At 38.6% G+C, this 17,360-nt stretch overlaps 1 protein-coding gene across 5 annotated transcripts; it reads right to left on the reverse strand.

Moving 5' to 3' along the window:
* Nucleotides 1–84: 84 nt before the first annotated feature.
* Nucleotides 85–14,961, reverse strand: rnf44 (ring finger protein 44). 5 transcript variants are annotated; one of them, XR_005442015.1, is made up of 12 exons: nt 12,818–13,442; nt 10,953–11,145; nt 9,556–9,778; nt 9,161–9,328; nt 8,525–8,698; nt 8,222–8,383; nt 6,411–6,526; nt 5,207–5,294; nt 4,684–4,805; nt 4,486–4,585; nt 3,140–4,072; nt 85–2,909 (listed from the first exon to the last, which is right to left on the reverse strand). XR_005442015.1 is itself a non-coding variant. In XM_038700021.1 (11 exons), the coding sequence occupies exons 2-11, from the start codon at nt 11,057–11,059 to the stop codon at nt 4,010–4,012; spliced, it is 1,323 nt and encodes a 440-aa protein (XP_038555949.1). In that variant the 5' UTR covers nt 11,060–11,145; nt 14,667–14,961; the 3' UTR covers nt 85–4,009. The 5 variants fall into 5 exon arrangements, 4 of the variants coding, with proteins under 4 accessions (XP_038555949.1, XP_038555948.1, XP_038555947.1 ...); XM_038700021.1 differs by lacking the exon at nt 12,818–13,442 and adding an exon at nt 14,667–14,961 and having other exon boundaries at nt 85–4,072; XM_038700020.1 differs by having other exon boundaries at nt 85–4,072; nt 11,734–13,445.
* Between the last annotated feature and the right edge of the window lie 2,399 nt (nt 14,962–17,360).

Below are 17,360 nucleotides of genomic sequence, written 5' to 3' on the forward strand. Positions count from 1 at the left end.
AGAAGAACACAAAGAACACAGACATGAGCATCAGTTATTTTTAGTACTGTATTTTATAGCTTAAGACAAATAAGACCAGTGTGGTATTGGTATACATCATACATTTATTAGTGAACAACCCTTTCAAATCAGCCACAATAAAAAAAAAAAAAAAAAATATGATTGCACTACTTGGTAAAGCATAACTAGCAACTTTCATTTAAAAAAAGTACAAATCTTAAAAATTTCAAACAGTATACAGATGTATATATAATACACTAACTAGTTATGTTAAATGCTACAAACAATATAATTCCAATGGAATGAAAAATTATAACATTAATAAGAACCATTTCCTATATATAATATATTAGTTGTTTTTTCCCCCCCACCCCCCAATACAAACATGGAAAAAAATGAGGTAACTGTAAATGTGCAAGTACCAAAGCAAAATATCTGCCTAACACAGAACACATGCCCCTGGCTCTGTTGGCGGGTGGGTAGTCTGGTGTTCAGGCAAGGACCCCTAGAGGCCAGGGAGAGTAAGAACAGTAAACCACTATCCCACCACAGCAAAAGTAATTGGTAAACAAATGGTATCTACGGAGCAATCAATCACAAATCCTAAATAAATTTTAGCTGCTTATTGGAACACATTTTTGCACCACACAAGCTGTGAGATTATTCATTAACTCTTAACAGAAAGACTACAAGACTCTATTCTCAGTTGTCATTAAAAATTACTTCATTACCTAGGCCTTAATGGGAGGTTCTCTTTTTATTTATTTGGATAGCTGGATATTGTCAATTAAACATTTAAAATAATAGTGCTAACATTAACATGAATTAAGGTATCTATATGTGAACAATACATTTTAAGATATTGATACACTGAGAGCAAGAGCCTGATAGGCTGGTATAGTACTACACTGAAATAAGTATGACAACACTTTTATTTTTTAAAAATCCCTTAAACTATATTGTTGTTCACTGATGTTGTTTAGGGGTATTAGTATAACATGCTTTAAGAATACATGGGTACCATGACAAACTATTGCATTCACGCAAGTGAGTTTTCATACCTAAAAGCAGAACATCTAGCACCTTTTCACTATGGCTTTTGATAAACTACAGTAGTTTCAGAGCATGTAATCTTCAGTCAATAGGGCAATAACAGTAACACAATGTATGTAAGAATTTCTGGATTCAAGACCAGTTTTTTTTCCCCCTATAAAATGAAGGTAGCGCAATAAAATCTTGTAGTCATTCAGTTCTATTACAAATGTGTGCAGTACAATGCATGGCAGTTATCAGCTGAGCGTTAAGATCCAAACCCCCAGAACCCCAAGCCAACTAGAGCTAAAAATCTGGGATCTGGTCGACAAGCATGCATATTGTGCACCATTAAATAGGTCCCCACCAGATTTTGAGATAACCTCCACTATAACACACTTGTACTCTTTTTTCTTTTTTTTTTTTTTAGTCATGCAAACACCTCTGAAGTAGATTTGGGAGTGAATTAGGTAGGATAGTGTGCACTGTGGCACATTTAGAAATGGGTTCACAACCGCTATGTTGAACATATGGTTCGAGTAAAAGAACAAACAGGTTTGAATAATACACTTGTAATGAGTTGCAGTGTACATTGCCTCTTTTCAGTGAATACTAATATCATATTTACTGATCTTTTATTCTTGCATGCCTGTCTTTAAATGATGTAATATCTACTATTTCTGACAAAACTGAATATTATAATTGATTACATTAAATGATTTATGGTCTGAGGAAAACAACCAAACTAAATTCAGATATACCCTTTTCATGGCATCCTTTCCATATGAAATGGACTGTTCTCCTTTATTTTTATATACTGAGAGGCCCTGAGTGATTTTTTTTAACTTACAATATATGCCAGCGAATAGATATGTACACATAGATTAATTCTCAAAGCTGTGGGTTAAACTCATTAAATGGCTTCTTGTTTTTTTCTCTTGAAGGTGGCACACACATCAAAGACTCACATTCACTTAAGAAACAAAGGTAAAGAAAAAGGCAAGATCCCTTTACACATAAAAGCAAAGGTTACAACTGCTTGTTAGTGCTTACTGGGGCAGTTAACAGACAAAAGTGATTCTAAAGCAAAGGCCTATTTGTTGCTCTTTTGTTGCTCCCACAACAAATGTATCCTGTTTTTTTTTTTGTTTGTGTGTGTGAACACAAGCAGGGAACCAGAAGTCTAACAGTGTTTCTACACTACTGAACACTCCAGCTCTGTCATTTGTACCCCGATCTGATCACTGAGGGATACAGACAGCTGGTGTATCGAGGAACATCACCAGTGACTTCTACGGGGGAGGTTTTCAACATTCTTCTGTCTTCAAACGTTTATCTAGAAGCATTCACACTGAAGCTATACATACAGTTGCTCTTTTACAACACCATTAACATTGGCCTAAGACAACGACCCGACCAAGTTACCAGAATATAACACATACCATACACGAACGTCATTAGTGCTCCAACTGTTTCCTTCAATGTTTTTTCTCTAGAAGATAAAACCAATAAATAAAACCTTTTTTTTTTTTTTTTTAAGAAACGGCATACTTTTTAAAACAAGTGAAAATGACAGTATTATTCAGGATTAGTAATAGGTTTGTGCTTGTCAAGGTCATAAGAAGGCAGATCTGAAATCTTGAACAGTATAGGCTATATCTGTATATTGGATTTGGCTCACAAACTAAGAAATAAAAAGCCCAATCTTCCTAAAAAGGGGAAGAATGTTCATTTAAAACCCGCCACTCACTGCACATATTGCTTTCTGCACAGGCCTCCAGAGCTCTACGGCATCAGCGTAGCCTTCAGACGAGGACTCCCATCCTTAAACGCAGTCAGGGTGTGGAACCACATGCTAGTCTTCCTCATGGCGCTTTCTGAATAAGCAAGCAGTTTCTTTTAGTATGCTTCTTTGTCTCTTCTTTTTCTTAAAATTTGATGATTTTGGTGGCAATGCTTGATTAAAATATTGCTAGTCTGAATCAACAGTTCATGCAAATCCTAGCATGCTGCCCTGTATCCAGTGGTTACACAATGCATTGGCTCTGTGAACAGGACAAACACACGCACGCACACTCACTTTGCCCACACACACACGTGTACACACTTGCCAGAGGAACAATGCTGACATGGAGGGTGGATGTAGCACTTGTGCAGTTATGCCAGATGACCTCGAAAAGACGCAGTCCATTAATCCATGACTGCTTTTGTACAGATCTGTGTTCCAGAGTGGATAATCTGGGGTGGAAAATACCCCACAATTGCATGTCCCATCACTTGCAGTCCATACCCTCAGGCTTAACAGAATCTGCATTTAACCACAGCAAGTCACACTTTCACAAAAGCATTGGCAAATCTAAAAAAAACAAGGGGTAAAACTGTTGTAATGATCAATACATTATTGCAGAACATACATTATTAACAAGTCACTTTGCCCAACACCTACACAAACATGCTTCTATGATGGTCAGGCGTCGCCTCCAAACACAGATACCCATGTTGAAGTATTCCTATTATTTTTCTGCTAATTGCACAAGGTGTCCAGCCTATCATCCTCCAGGCTACTCGACTCACCTCTTCCAACGCAGGATTCCCACTATGCGTGAACACCCCAACCAAATCCTCTAAATAAAAATGAAACCCTGTAAACAAAAGCAGCAAATAATGCATTGTAGGGAAAATCTTTGGAATCTGCAACGAAGGGGCAGAGAAAGAACTGGCTGGCAATCCCAGAACTCCGGCAATAGGCTGCGATAGGCAGTGGGTTTCATGAGACTTGGACAATGAAGCACAGCAGAGGTACAACAGGCTCAAGAAACAATCCTGGATTGCTTATTATTTAGGAAGGGGCAGGAATAGTGGGTTGGTAAGCTATATTTACTGGAGGACGCAGGTTAGGTGGCAGGTGTCCCCAGCTTTGGGACAGACTCTGGTGTGTGCAGCTATCCAGTTCAGCACTCAGAGATAGGCAAAGTTCTCACTCCACCTCCCGGTGTACGTCCGAGGCATCGGCTCGGCAGATAGGACAAGTGCGATTGGTCTGGAAGTCAAGCGGAAACATTCAGTATAAAGACATTAAAAGTGTGCAGTGTTTCCCACACACTGATTTATTTGTGGTGGCCCGCCACAATATCAACATTGACCGCCACATATTGATTTTCTTTTTTTACTTTTAAAAATTGTTAAATCCTATTTCATTCTAGAGATGTGCGCAGCCGATTGATTCGCTTATCCTCTCTCAGACGGACCCATCTGTAAATTGCCCCTCCTCTCTCTGAATATTGACTGCTCATGTAAGTGGATAACATTAATGTTAATTCTTTAACTCCGAGGTGTGCCCCCACACCCTCCTCAGCTACCACCACAAACAGAATCTAATTTTGTGGGAAACACTGCTGTGTATTAAAATATTCATACAAAACGACAACACCATGAAACTGTTTGTCAACTTACCTTTAACCATTTATCCACACACTTTGCGTGGAATTCGTGGTTACAAGGTAATACCCGAAGTAGCTGCCTACACTCAAAGTCACTAAAGCACACAACACACCTGAGGGGAGGAAAGGGACGAGTTAACACGATACAGATGCATCTGTATCGACTGAATACAAGTGGTCTGGTTGATTAAAAGGTGAGGAAAAGGCTTACAGCGTTTGTTCAGATAGATGATTCTCTGAGTTGAATCTGTAGGACGGAAGTTGCTCTATATCTGCTTTAGTGAGTCCACGTGGTTTCGCTTCGCCCAACCTCTCTGCTAGATTCAGTAATGCCTACACAGAGAGGAGAGAGAGAGAGGGGACAATGCTGATGATGTTGGGGGTCTGTCAGGCGTCAGACCATCAATTACCAGGAATGTGAAATAGTTTGTGCAATACCATGAAACTGACATAAAGCCATAAAGCCAACAACTCATTGGAGATATAATACAGAGAAAAAGGCTTAGCTTTTAGAATTTATGACCATATATTTAAAAAAACAAAAAAAAAAAAACAACAACTTTTGTACACGTGAACCTCTCTAAAGTTACACCGTGTGTCATCTAACCTTTCTTTGAATTACAACTGATTGAACATTTATAACCAAACTTATAGAGACTTGCTCGAATCCTTTGGTATGTACTGTCTAGATTGCATGCGGCCTGATTTGTTTTTCCATAAACCATCACACTTACCTCGTAGTTCTCCATCTCCACATCATCCACATCCAGGTCTAGACTGATGGCTGGGCCCACTGCTGTTGGAGGCACAGGAAGCATTGACCTGAGCAGAGAGAGGAACATAACTTGTTGAGCAAGCATTCACACAAAGCGTGGCGATTGCAAGCAGCACCTTCTCTGCAAATACCAACGCCGACTAGTAGGGATTCACTGAAATATAATATAATATAATAAAATATAATGAGAAACTTTCCCAAATACGTTTTTTTTTTACCACTGCATAAATTAAATAGTCAAAATGTGCTTTTTACTCAGTGTTTCTCACAGGATTTGGTGAGACTATGGTGGGTGGGTCAGAGGCCCAAGAGGGTCCAGTAAAGTAAATTACACGTGTCCATTTACTTTTAATGTACACACTTTCTGTAAATATAATCCAATTAATCTTATTTCCATACTGTATAGATACTTTATTTTGAAAACCGGACTTTGTTACATGTGTATCCACGCGCTAAATTCATCGAGTCCGATTTGATTTGTGGTTCTCGCGTCACATGAAGACTTCATAGTCTCTCTTCAGGTAGGAATCTCATATTGCAACACTTTTTAAAGAGAGGAACTGACAGGATCAAGTCACTAACCTGCCTGTCAGCTCGCACTGGTCCATTTTAGTGGACTTACCATAAAGTCTTGAATACGTGTGCACTCCAAATTTAGGTGCGCCTTCTTACAAACAAGTGACAGAAACACTCAAAGCGGTTCAGGCCGTTTGTTGCCTTTTCTGAGACGTCAGCCACAGAGGGAGTGCATGTGCTAGGAGACAATTCAGCAGAACAGTGTCTGCACACTGTGATTTTTGCATCTTTCTCAGGCACTTTAAAATGCTTCCACACTGCCGATATGTCAACATAATTGTTCTGTAAAATTTATTCGGTCTTTTGATGTATTAGGCCAAACCCGGAAAGTGCTTTTTATGCTATTTTCGACCGATTAAATTCGGTGGCCGAACATTCGCTGCATACCAACTAGCTAACACTAGATAGTGTTAATCATCATTTCTATGCTTCTTCACTCCATTCATTTTTGAGTTTTATTAAGCTGCAGTGTTCTGACACATACCAGTGTAACTTAGTGTGATCAGGCATTTTACATTCAAGTAAATAACCACATAATTAAGATTGCTTCACTCCATAAAGGGGAAGATTTTACTGCAGGTACTCACAGGAAGTACGGAAGGAAGCCTGGGTAGTAAGATGGAGGGGGAGGAGGAGGGGGGAGAGGTTGCTGCAACCGGTATCTCTGTCCACTCACGCGCCGGGGCAGCATGTGGGGATATGGCTGAGGAGAAACACACAGAAATGAAGGGAATTATGTAAATCAGAAGTCTATGATTAAAGTGAACCATCTTCTTCCACTTCACTTTATAATGGTAGCAAGTTTAAGAAAAGTCTGCTTGCATTAACACTGGTTAGGAAAAAACAGGAAAAGCAGAAAATTCTGAAATAAGCACATGGCCTTTAAGAAAAGCCAAGAACAGCACATACAATACAGTCAGCAATTACAATAAAATATTTACAGACACAATCTTATTAGTTATTTCTACAGCTGTTAAATACAGAAGACGCAGCATGTGGCGCTGTAGAAAGGCACCTCTGTGTAATGAGTAATCTACTGATTTAATTTCTCCATGAGTAATAGGTAAAATGAGGAACATGCCTAGCACTGTCAAGACAGTGGATCACAAACTTTTTTTTTTATGAAATCTGAATTTTACTGAAACAGGAACATGAACCCACAAATGCTTTTTATTAGTTTATTTTTTACAAATGAAAAATGCACGTTATTAACTAAACTGTCAGACTTTTTAAATGACAGGATAAAATCGCTAACCTGCCTGTCAGCTTGCTCTGGTCCGTTTCAGTGGATTTACCATAAAGGCTTGAATACGTGTGCGGCTAGCACATCAACAGAAACACTCAAAGTGGTTCAGACCGTTTGTTGCCTTTTCTGAGAAGTCAGCCACAGATTGAGTGGATGTGCTAGATAATCCAGCAGAACAGTGTCTGCAAATGGCGATTTTTGCATCTTTCTCAGACACTTTAAAATGCTTCCACACTGCTGACATATCAACGTAATTGTCCGGTAAAATTTATTCGGTCTTTTGACATATTAGGCCAAACACCAAAAGTGTTTTTGGCCGATTAATTTTGGTGGCCAAACATTCAGCGCATCTCTAGTTATACTTAAAGTGAACAGGAGAACAAGCTTCTTTGTATTTTGGATTTAACTGATGTGTTACTTTTGTGAGCATCGCCTGCTTTTCCTTTCCTCGCTGCCAAAGGTTTTCCATAATGTACAATGCCATTTAGCTAAATGTGAAACGGGTCAGATATTCCCAGACTGCTGCAGCTCAGTGGCCAGTAGTAACAGAAAGCAGTTGTACTCAGGGTTTCTGCAGGGTTCAAATTGAAAACCTTTTTATACAACAAAGAATGCAATTTAATACCTGTTGCACAAGCATACTGGCCAAAGTATGAAAGTACGATGGAAAACTAGGTTGTTAAAATGATTTCATTTCAGAATTTCATCACATTTTTCACAGTATTTAACAATGATTCCTAATGACATAATAAATTACGTTAATGTCACTTGGATTGGATAAATGGCATAAAATGGATAGATAAATTAACCAATTAAAACTGATAATTCACTTTCAGTGAATTTAAGTCTTAAAATCTATCGTAATCAAAACAACAACACGTAGTTATTAAGCGTGTAACCTCTCCCAAGTCCGCAATTGATAATGATTGATGATGAACGATTTATAACCAACGATAATGCCTATGGCAGGCGAATAAAAATTAACTTCAGAATTTTGTTAAGCAAATTAAGAACTTCTTAATAAAAAGTAAACAAAATTCAAGACTTTTCAAGACCTGCAGCTGCCCTGTGTACTGGACTGAATGTGTCAATCTGACCTCACTGTCAGTTCCTCAGGGAAATAAAATGTCTGAAAATGTCTCAGAGGCTTACCACTCCAAAGGGAAGCTCCTGATGCAGAGGCTCTTGAGGAAGATACTGTAGGGGAAGAGAAGGAGGCAGCGCTGGTGGGTGATGAGAGGGAGGGTAGGGGAAGGTCCCTAATGGGTGCTGGTCCCCTCTTAGGTCAACTTCATTCTCTACCCTCTGTAGAGGCTAAGAGGGGAGAGAGCAACAGATGTACAGAAAAGGCTGCTGTTGGACATTTGTATGCAAATGAACAAACTAGCGATTCAATTCTACAATCACTGTCCTGCGTTTTCATTGATAAACATGTGTATGCTGTGGACCACTCACCATGCGTGGGTGTTGAGGCTGTAAAGGGACAAACTGGCTCAAAGGAGTAAGGTGTGGCGGCTGGTGGGGGGGTACAGATGGGGTTGGGTGCAATACAAAATGTTCGCTGGAGATCAAGGGTGGAAAGGCTTGATAAGACACTGGCATATGCTGCATGGTACATGCCTGTATGAGCTGAGGAGAGAAAAGGAACACAGGAACGGACATAAATTTAAGTAAATCAGTTTTCCTCTCTCATTTTATTTATTTCAACAAATCAAACACTTTAAAGCAGCCTCTGCCTAAACAAAAAAAAAAGTGCTCCTCATGTTTGCAGTAAGGCAGCTACAATGACAGCATGTTTAAGTGTGTAGTGAACAGAAGCGATGCATTACGTACAACCACAGCACAGTATTGCCACAACACCACAATAATTTATGAGTCTGTTTCCACAAATAAACTACATATACAAAATAATCACATTTTATGTTGCTTAACTGTTGCTCATATTTGTGCTAACATTAATACTAAACCACAAATCCTGCACAGTAACAGCAGCAGCTCATTTGTTAGTCATGAACAGTGACAGATTGCATGGCTGGTATGGTGTGCTACATGGATGCCACTGACATTTGGGCTCTTCCTTTTCAAACTCACAGGAGGAGGAAGGCAGCAGAGCAGAGAGAGCTGTCCGCTGAACATTACCGAGCATGCTGGGAGCTGCTGAGTGTTGCACCCTGGAAGGGGCTGCCCGGTGTGGATGGGGAATCCGTGGGTCGTCACCGTCGTAACAGTGTATGATATCGGAACTGATCCCTGGTGCATCTTTTAAGAAGAGAAGTGGGGGAGGGGAGGGGTGGTGACTCCACAATCTGCCTAAAACAGAAGCATGTCTGCCAAAAGCAACTTACTGTATCCCACTACAACACCATGCATGTTTCATATTAAATCTGAACATTACTATTTGAATACATTTGGTCAAAAAAAACAGCAAATCGTGTTCAATAAATGTTATCACTAATTTTCCCATCAGGTTGTTCTTGTTCTGTTACCTGGTCGTGTAGATCCACCATGATGGGGCTCTGCTGGGGCAGGTGAGCAGCAGGGTGAAGCATGCGTGGTGGTGTGCTGGTGTGGCCGAATTGTCTGGACTCATCTAAAGGAACCTGTTGGTGATGTTGGGAGAAAAGTAGATGATGGAAGTTCTCATCCTGGACCAGGGAATTGTGCAGTACAGGTCTGTCTCGTCTCCCCCACTGGCGTCTCACTGGTGGACTGAGATTGTACAGGGGAGGGGTGACAAAAAGTAGCCACAGATAGTTCAATACATTATGCCTATAAACAGGTAGATGGATTGCATGCCATTTTCTTGAGCTACCAGTTTCATTACTTTAGGTGGAAAACTGCTTTTCAACATAGACCATTTAAATGTTAAAAATGTAATTAATTGAATGTAAATATTCAATTAATGTTTGATTTCATTCATTTGAAACATACACAAAATGGGACTTACTTTATATAAGAGGTTTATTTTGTTGAGGAAAAAGGACTGAAAAAAGCTTTTACTTAATTTCACTCATGTATATTTGTTAACAAAGATTTTATCATAATTGGTTTGAATGTTCTGCCTCAGATTTGTGAAGTGATCCATTGGTTTGGCCTCAAGTGTTGACCATAAAGAAAAGTTTAAACCACAATTAACCATCAGGTTCCTTCAACTTTCACTCAGGAGCAAAAATCAGCCTTTAAACCCGAAAGAAAGAACCATTTGATTTTTATTGTGGTAATTATCGATATCGAAAGATATTTTTGGCCATATCGTCCAGCCCTAGTGGCAATCTTGAATATCTTATGGAGAAACGTGCAAGACATACTTTCAAGTTTTTGTTTATTGTAATCAGGTATATTGGCTAAGGTTGCTTCAAATACTTTTCAGAGTCTGTGTGTCATTTTGCTGGACAGCAGCTGGGAAACATGTTGTCTCTAACAATATACTGTAGCTGGAGGTTCCGATGCTCCTAATGAAGGAGATAGTACTGGAAACTCTTTTAACATGCTAAACATCATTGCATGACCCGGTTAACAGTATGGATAATAATTTCTCCTGTTACATGTGTTATTATCCAACATGGGGGGGGTCTATTATTCTGTCAAAATATTATGACAACATATGCCACAGGCAAATGCTCACACTTTCGAGAAAATGTTTGTTGTAAGGATTACTAACACACATATTATCTATCTGCCTTTAGCTCTAACAAGTGTGTTTTCATTTTTAAATTTACTTTCAAGAAAAGGACAGGTGCATTAACTTTTTTTTTGGCTGCGTGGGAAAGGCAACATGAGTCACACACAAAGCTGACTTTCGTTGATGTTGAAAGTATCTCCATCTTAAAATGTATTATTAATAGAAAAATGTCTTATGAAAAAGACAAGGCAGCATTTTTACCTTCTCCTGAGATGCACTGGGGCGTTGCAGGGCTCTCCAAGGAACCTCCTTGGGTTTAAGGGGGCTGTTGGTGGCAGCCTATTTACTGCTATTTCCCATGGTCGCATTGGTGACGTCGTGCAGACGAGTCACACTCTGGGAAAGGAAACTGTACAGTGGAGGCACTTGTATGTTGCCTCTGATTGTCTTAACCCTGCAAAAACACATGGATAAATTCACATTGCTTCTTTTGCTACAGAGTTTATTTATGTCCTTTACCTATTAACTGAACACGGGCTAGTCATTATAGAAAGTCACAAAGTAAAAAAATGGCAATGGTAACTAGTGTTACTCCCTCTTTCCAACAGGAACACACCAGATATAGGAAATTGTCTAAAGTGCTAGTCACATTTCTACACCTTATTTCTAAAAATCACAAAGATTTTCAGATCTGTTACGCCACACACCTCAGTAAAATTTGATGTTGTAAAACTGAATTTTATAATTATATGCTAATAAAATCAGGGTTGAAATAATTGCACATTTAAATTGTTGGTAATTTCTCTAAAAAAGGTATCTGGACCCCTACTTTGGTGGCAGCTGCTCTACGCAGTTTAGCTTGAATCTCAAGAAATGCAATTTTAAGTTAACTGTGCTGTAACTTAATAAAAATGAGTTAAGGAATAGATTTGAGAAAAAAACGTGTAACTTCATATTTTACTGAAGCACATACAAAGCATATAAGCAGATGTTTTTGTTCAGAGAATAATTTATTTTACTGCAGCACTTTGCTTTCACTGACCTTTTCCGGGCTTCTTATATTTCTTTGGAAATGGCCTAGATTACAATCACTGTCCTGCATGGTGATTGACGGCAACATTATCTATATACGTCAACATACAATCTGCAAGACCAGCTTACTCCACTTTCTAGATGACTTTTGACTGAAAGCTGCAGTGCACGAAAATACTTACTGGTTATTTATCTGGATAATATTTAATTCCACATTGACCTTTCTCCCCTGACATTTACCTTGCAGGATGACTGCTGGGTCTTTTTAAAGACTTAAAAATGTGTACTGAAATTCACATTCAACTGCTTTCAGGACTTTCAGTTCCTGCTTTATTAATGGAAAATACACTAACACACTAGACAGTATCACCACTATGTTGGCAACTTACAATAAATTCACGTCATTTCTTATTAAGAAAAAAATAGTCAACACATACTGACACACGTCAGTTCAGTTATACACGGTCCTTAGTTAAATTTTTTATGTCAGTGTATTACAAAGACTTTAACATTACCGTTACATGTGTTGAGATTAACCGAACGTGCTAAAATACAGTGAATTAATTATTGTTAAGGTGGCAGAGTAATTAATGCGGTATATTCGGGGACATGATAAATAGGGGTCGCTGTAACCTGCCTCAACAAAAACATGGAAAGCCATGTGCTCAAAAGACAAAGCAACAACAAAAGACATGGTAGGCAAGCGGGACCAATAGCTATCGTAGAATTTAGGAGGTCACTGCACCGTTACACAGTTTCACACGTATTGTGCGAAGCCGTGCTCACTTTACGGCTAAGATGACAAACACTAACTCTATCGTTGTGACGGCCGTTGGTTTTTCATTGCCAGGGCAAATTCGACGTCCCCTGTTGAAGGAGATCAGCTAATTTTGGGCAAGCTAGGCTAACGCTTTGTCCAGCCATAGCAGGACTCAGCAGCTGCAGATAACTGCTGATAGCGAGCGATTTCGCCAGCATGCTAATACATGGTTAGGACACTTGCTCAATTATCACCGGATATTCTACCCATGTAACAAGTTACAGCACAGACAGACGCCAACATGGCTTGGCCAACAACACAGCCCACATCTTACTTTCTTAGCTAGTTTGCTTGCCCAGTGAGAAGGACAGATGGTAGTTGTTTCAGCCTCCGAAATGTCCCGTCCCATCAAGTTATCCTTGCCTGCAACCGCCGATAGCCGACTACCATCAGTCGGTGTAAACTAATGTTACCTGACTATCAATCGGCTGCTGTTTCCTCCGAGAGATTTTTGACAATGTCGGACGGAGCTGCTAGTAGCTTGCTAACGCTAGCCAGCTAACATACGCTTCCAACTGCCGCATAGGGGATCAATTTTCTCCAAAAATTGTAAAATGGCAATGTACGTTAACCGCGGCGTTAGCCTGCTCTGGAAATACTGTTAAACGTGTGGAAAGATAACGTTAGAGCCCAACGATAAAGAAGAATTCCTTGGCGCGTGTATGTTCCTTGAAATGCATTGTTATGGCTAAACCACGCCTCCTTTTCAGTGACCAATCAGCGCGCAGCAAACACAGACAGTCGACATCCAGACATTCTTTGCTACAATGTATCAAAACAAGCAGTTCCTGTTGTTACCTGTACATTATTAAAGTTTTGTTTAATAAACATTTTATTTATATATGTAAATTATTATCTTGCTACATATAGCACAAACTACTACAGGCTATGCTTTTGAAATAATAGTCCCCAGTGTTGAAAAGTAAGTACTCAAGCACAGTACTTTTAATAATTTTGAGGTACTTGTACTTTACTTGGGTATTTCCATTCTATACAACTGTATATTTCTACATCTCTTTATATACTTACTAATGATATATAATTTACTTCACTACATTAACAGCGTGTTACTTTACAATGTTTTATGAAGCACTGTTTACATATTCATTTATTAATAATTAGTCATTAGTAAAAGTTAGTAATAGTGATCAAGTTATATACAGTAACACTGACAGAAGACAGTTCTTTTACTTTAGATACTATAAGTGTATTTTGTTGCAAATACTTCAGTACTTTTACTTGAGTTTGACTTGTGGTGTTTTTTTATAGTGTGGTATGCTAATTTAACTTAAATGATCTAATATTTCTTCCACCACTGATGATCGCTATAAATAGATCTACAAAATAATCAGGAAAGGTTTCCACAGGTCGAACTCTTGCCAATTGAGGAACGTCTAATATTTACCATTTGCGCATCAAGGACTTGAAAGGTTTGGGAATTTCTCTCTTGTTGCAACCTGTAGTCCCTCAAAAACAAAAATATTAGAGTAAAATTGTATTTTAATTGATTAGATTAAGTGTTTATTTTGTTGAAGACACCGCCTTTAGGTCTGTAACTCTGCTGTGGCCCACAGTCTGTTTTTACTCACTGGAGTACCTCACCTACTGTAAACTACCCAGTCGGTTATGTAATATTGCACTTGCATGATCAAGTGAGAAACATCCTACATGAACTATTATAAGACATATAAGTCTCAGCTAGGCTTCTGTAGGCCTGCGAATGCAGCTGCAAAATATCTGATGTGATGTTGCACTTGAGGACTATTAAGCTTTATAAGGCCTTAAAATCTACCAATCAGGCCCAATTTATCCAGGAAGAGTTAATAAATAATGTCTTTGCTTGTTCTGAATGCTTCACTGCAAAGCACTGGAGCATAATGTGGTCTTTTGAATGCATTCAAAAGTATGCACCAAATGATAAGCCGACTGGAGCGCGGCAGTGGTATGCAACACAGACTAAATGTAAACATTACAACATCTCTCTCGGTAGCAGCAAAACAAGGAGGGGCTGGAGGTTGAGCAAGATGACTACCCTAACAACCCGTCCAACCGTCTCCCGTAAACACCGTACATCTCCAAAACCCACCGAGACAAAGCAATAACAAGAGGAGGAGTGCTGTTACCTGATTGTTAATATGCACACATCTGATCACTGATATTTCCCTTGTAATGATCACATCTCGTTAGGCTAAGCGCGGCATCCTACGGTCAGCTGTCCCTGTGTGGAACATTCCGTGGATTTCACCACTGCTGTACAAAAAAGGTGCTAAACGTTTTGCCCTTGTATTATGACCACATTCTGTCTGTGTATAGCGCGTGTTTAAGGTTTTGCAACCTTCGAGAATATTTCCGTAATCGCCATTTTTTGGTTTTGGAAGTGCTAATCCAGCCCCATGGTTGTTTTGGGTTTCTGCAGTTCCCCGCTACACCCCCATTTCTGCTATTTACAGAGCAGAGAGCACACGCCAGGCCGACATTTTTACCGTAATGGACAGAAAAAACTGTGTCAGTCTGACACGAAAGTTCAGGGTCGCCTATGAAAAGCGTTAATTTGTATTCAGGGAACTCAGTGAAGAGAGGGAAAAGCTGTGGAAGAACTAAACCCAGAACCTTTATTTAAACAAAAGTAGTAATAGTGTGAAATACTCTGTTACAAGTAAAGGTCCTTCTTTCAAATTGTTTCTTAAAGAGAAGTAGGCCCACTCAACGTATTACCAGCAACATAGTAAAAGTACTCATTATACAGAGTGTTATATCTAATAAATATATTATTTGTTTGCTGTTGTACATGTTGTAAAATATAGACAGCATTATTATGAAGTAGCTGGTCGAGGAAATATTACCTACTTTATTGGGAAATTTAGCTGATAATGCATCATATTTTGTTTTGTATGTGAAATATTAATCTGCAAAGTAGCTATTAATATATAATGTAGTGGGGTACAAGTTTAAAGTGGCAGGAGATGAAAGTAATACTTCAAAACTGTACTTCAGTAGACTACGGTCATTGAGTATTGAGTATGGTCTTTGAGTATACTTAGTTACTTTTCATCACTTCTCTACAGTAATGTATGAGTAGTAGAATGTGTTAAGTTTAGACACCATGCAGGACTAATATAAAAAGTTAAAATTTCCTTTTTGAATAAAGTACTATACATTTTAAGAAACATGTTTTTTTTATTATTAAACTGCAAAGTATTCTACAGGGACAGTATAAAAATTATCATATCTCATTACGCGCTATAGAGCACTGGACACCCACACAAACAGACTCAGGAACAGTTTCTTCCCACAAGCCATCACTCTGATGAACAGCTGATTTCTGCCTCACAGTGTCAGGAACAATTCCTGTGCAGTAATCCCTGTTTACTGGCTTCCACCTATCATTTATTTATTCATCATTCTCCATTTCAAAGCTGTTCATACTGTTCAGATTGTCATATTGTATGTACTGTACACCAAATTCACCTACCTCATGTACATAACACCGCACATAATATTTATTTATTCCAGCATTCTTTGCACTCATCACACCGTGTACATGATGCTTGTATGTGTATGTGCACCTGTATATCATATCCACCTCCGATATGTACATAATAATAACAATAATGGTGATAACAATTTTCTCCTTCATCCTTTGCACTCTGCTCATGGCACTATTGCACTATTGTCTCAATCTGTCTGTTTTGTTTATAGTGTGTATATATGTGTTCTCTATACTGTAGCCTGTGTTTGATTTTATTACTGTATTATTGTGTTATTGTATTATTGTGTAAGTAAGCACATCGTGAGTATTGTACAATCCAGAGTCAAATTCCTTGTATGTGTACACATACCTGGCAAATAAAGCTGATTCTGATTATGGCCCTGTTTGCAAGTGCCACACAGTAAGTCTGTAGATGAACAATATATGATATATACAGCAAGCAAGACATCCTTTGATTTCCACACCTGCTCAAAGCCATTAGTGTGCATCATTCAAGCCAGTCTGAACGAAATGTCATTCCCCTTTCGTACCAAGGTGCATAAACAATGCAAGAATAAACACTCAACATACTACAGACAGAGCAACATGTGAACCTTTAGGCTATATTTTTCATTTATTCACTCTGTAGTTTGGGTTTCATTTATAGTGAGTCTTGTGTATGTCTCTTCTTTTTACTGTGTGGTGACCTCATTTAATGATGTCTTTACAAGAAATCAGTTAGGTCAACCTGACTTAACCGATTTAGATTGTAAATCAGTGTACTACACTTTTTAGTTATTTACATTCTACTGTCACGTTTTGGTATTAAAACAATCAGGTATACAAATCATGTACACTGAGACACAATTATTTCCCCCCAAAAAAGCCAGAAATGACAAAATATCTAAATACTAATGAAGTGAATAAAACAACACAAAACAAACATAATGCCTATAGAAATACTGGAATTCCAACCCCACCCTAACCCTAAAAAATTAGGTAATAAATAAGGAAAGTGGGAAGAAGGGAGGGTATGTTAGATATTATAAATGTCATTTTTTATTTTCTTTTTTTTATTTACCAGTGACAATGCACATTAATCAGAATTTCAGTTTGCCCATCAATGTAAATATGCCTATCTAATGAGCTAATTTTCATCTGTAGTCTCTGGGCAGACACAGTAACTATCAACACATGTGTGACACCTTCGAACATCCTGATGGATTGGCACATCCATCCACATTAATCGTTCTTTAATCATTTCTGAATTCAGGTGCCAGTGTGCATCATTACTTATCAGGACGTATTTTATGATCTTGTCTATGAGGAAAGACAACACCCTGACTGA

The sequence above is a fragment of the Micropterus salmoides genome, unplaced genomic scaffold (assembly GCF_014851395.1).
Source record: "Micropterus salmoides isolate LMB-PRFRI ecotype aquatic unplaced genomic scaffold, ASM1485139v1 Ms_hic_scaffold_5, whole genome shotgun sequence".
NCBI classification, from domain to species: domain Eukaryota; kingdom Metazoa; phylum Chordata; class Actinopteri; order Centrarchiformes; family Centrarchidae; genus Micropterus; species Micropterus salmoides.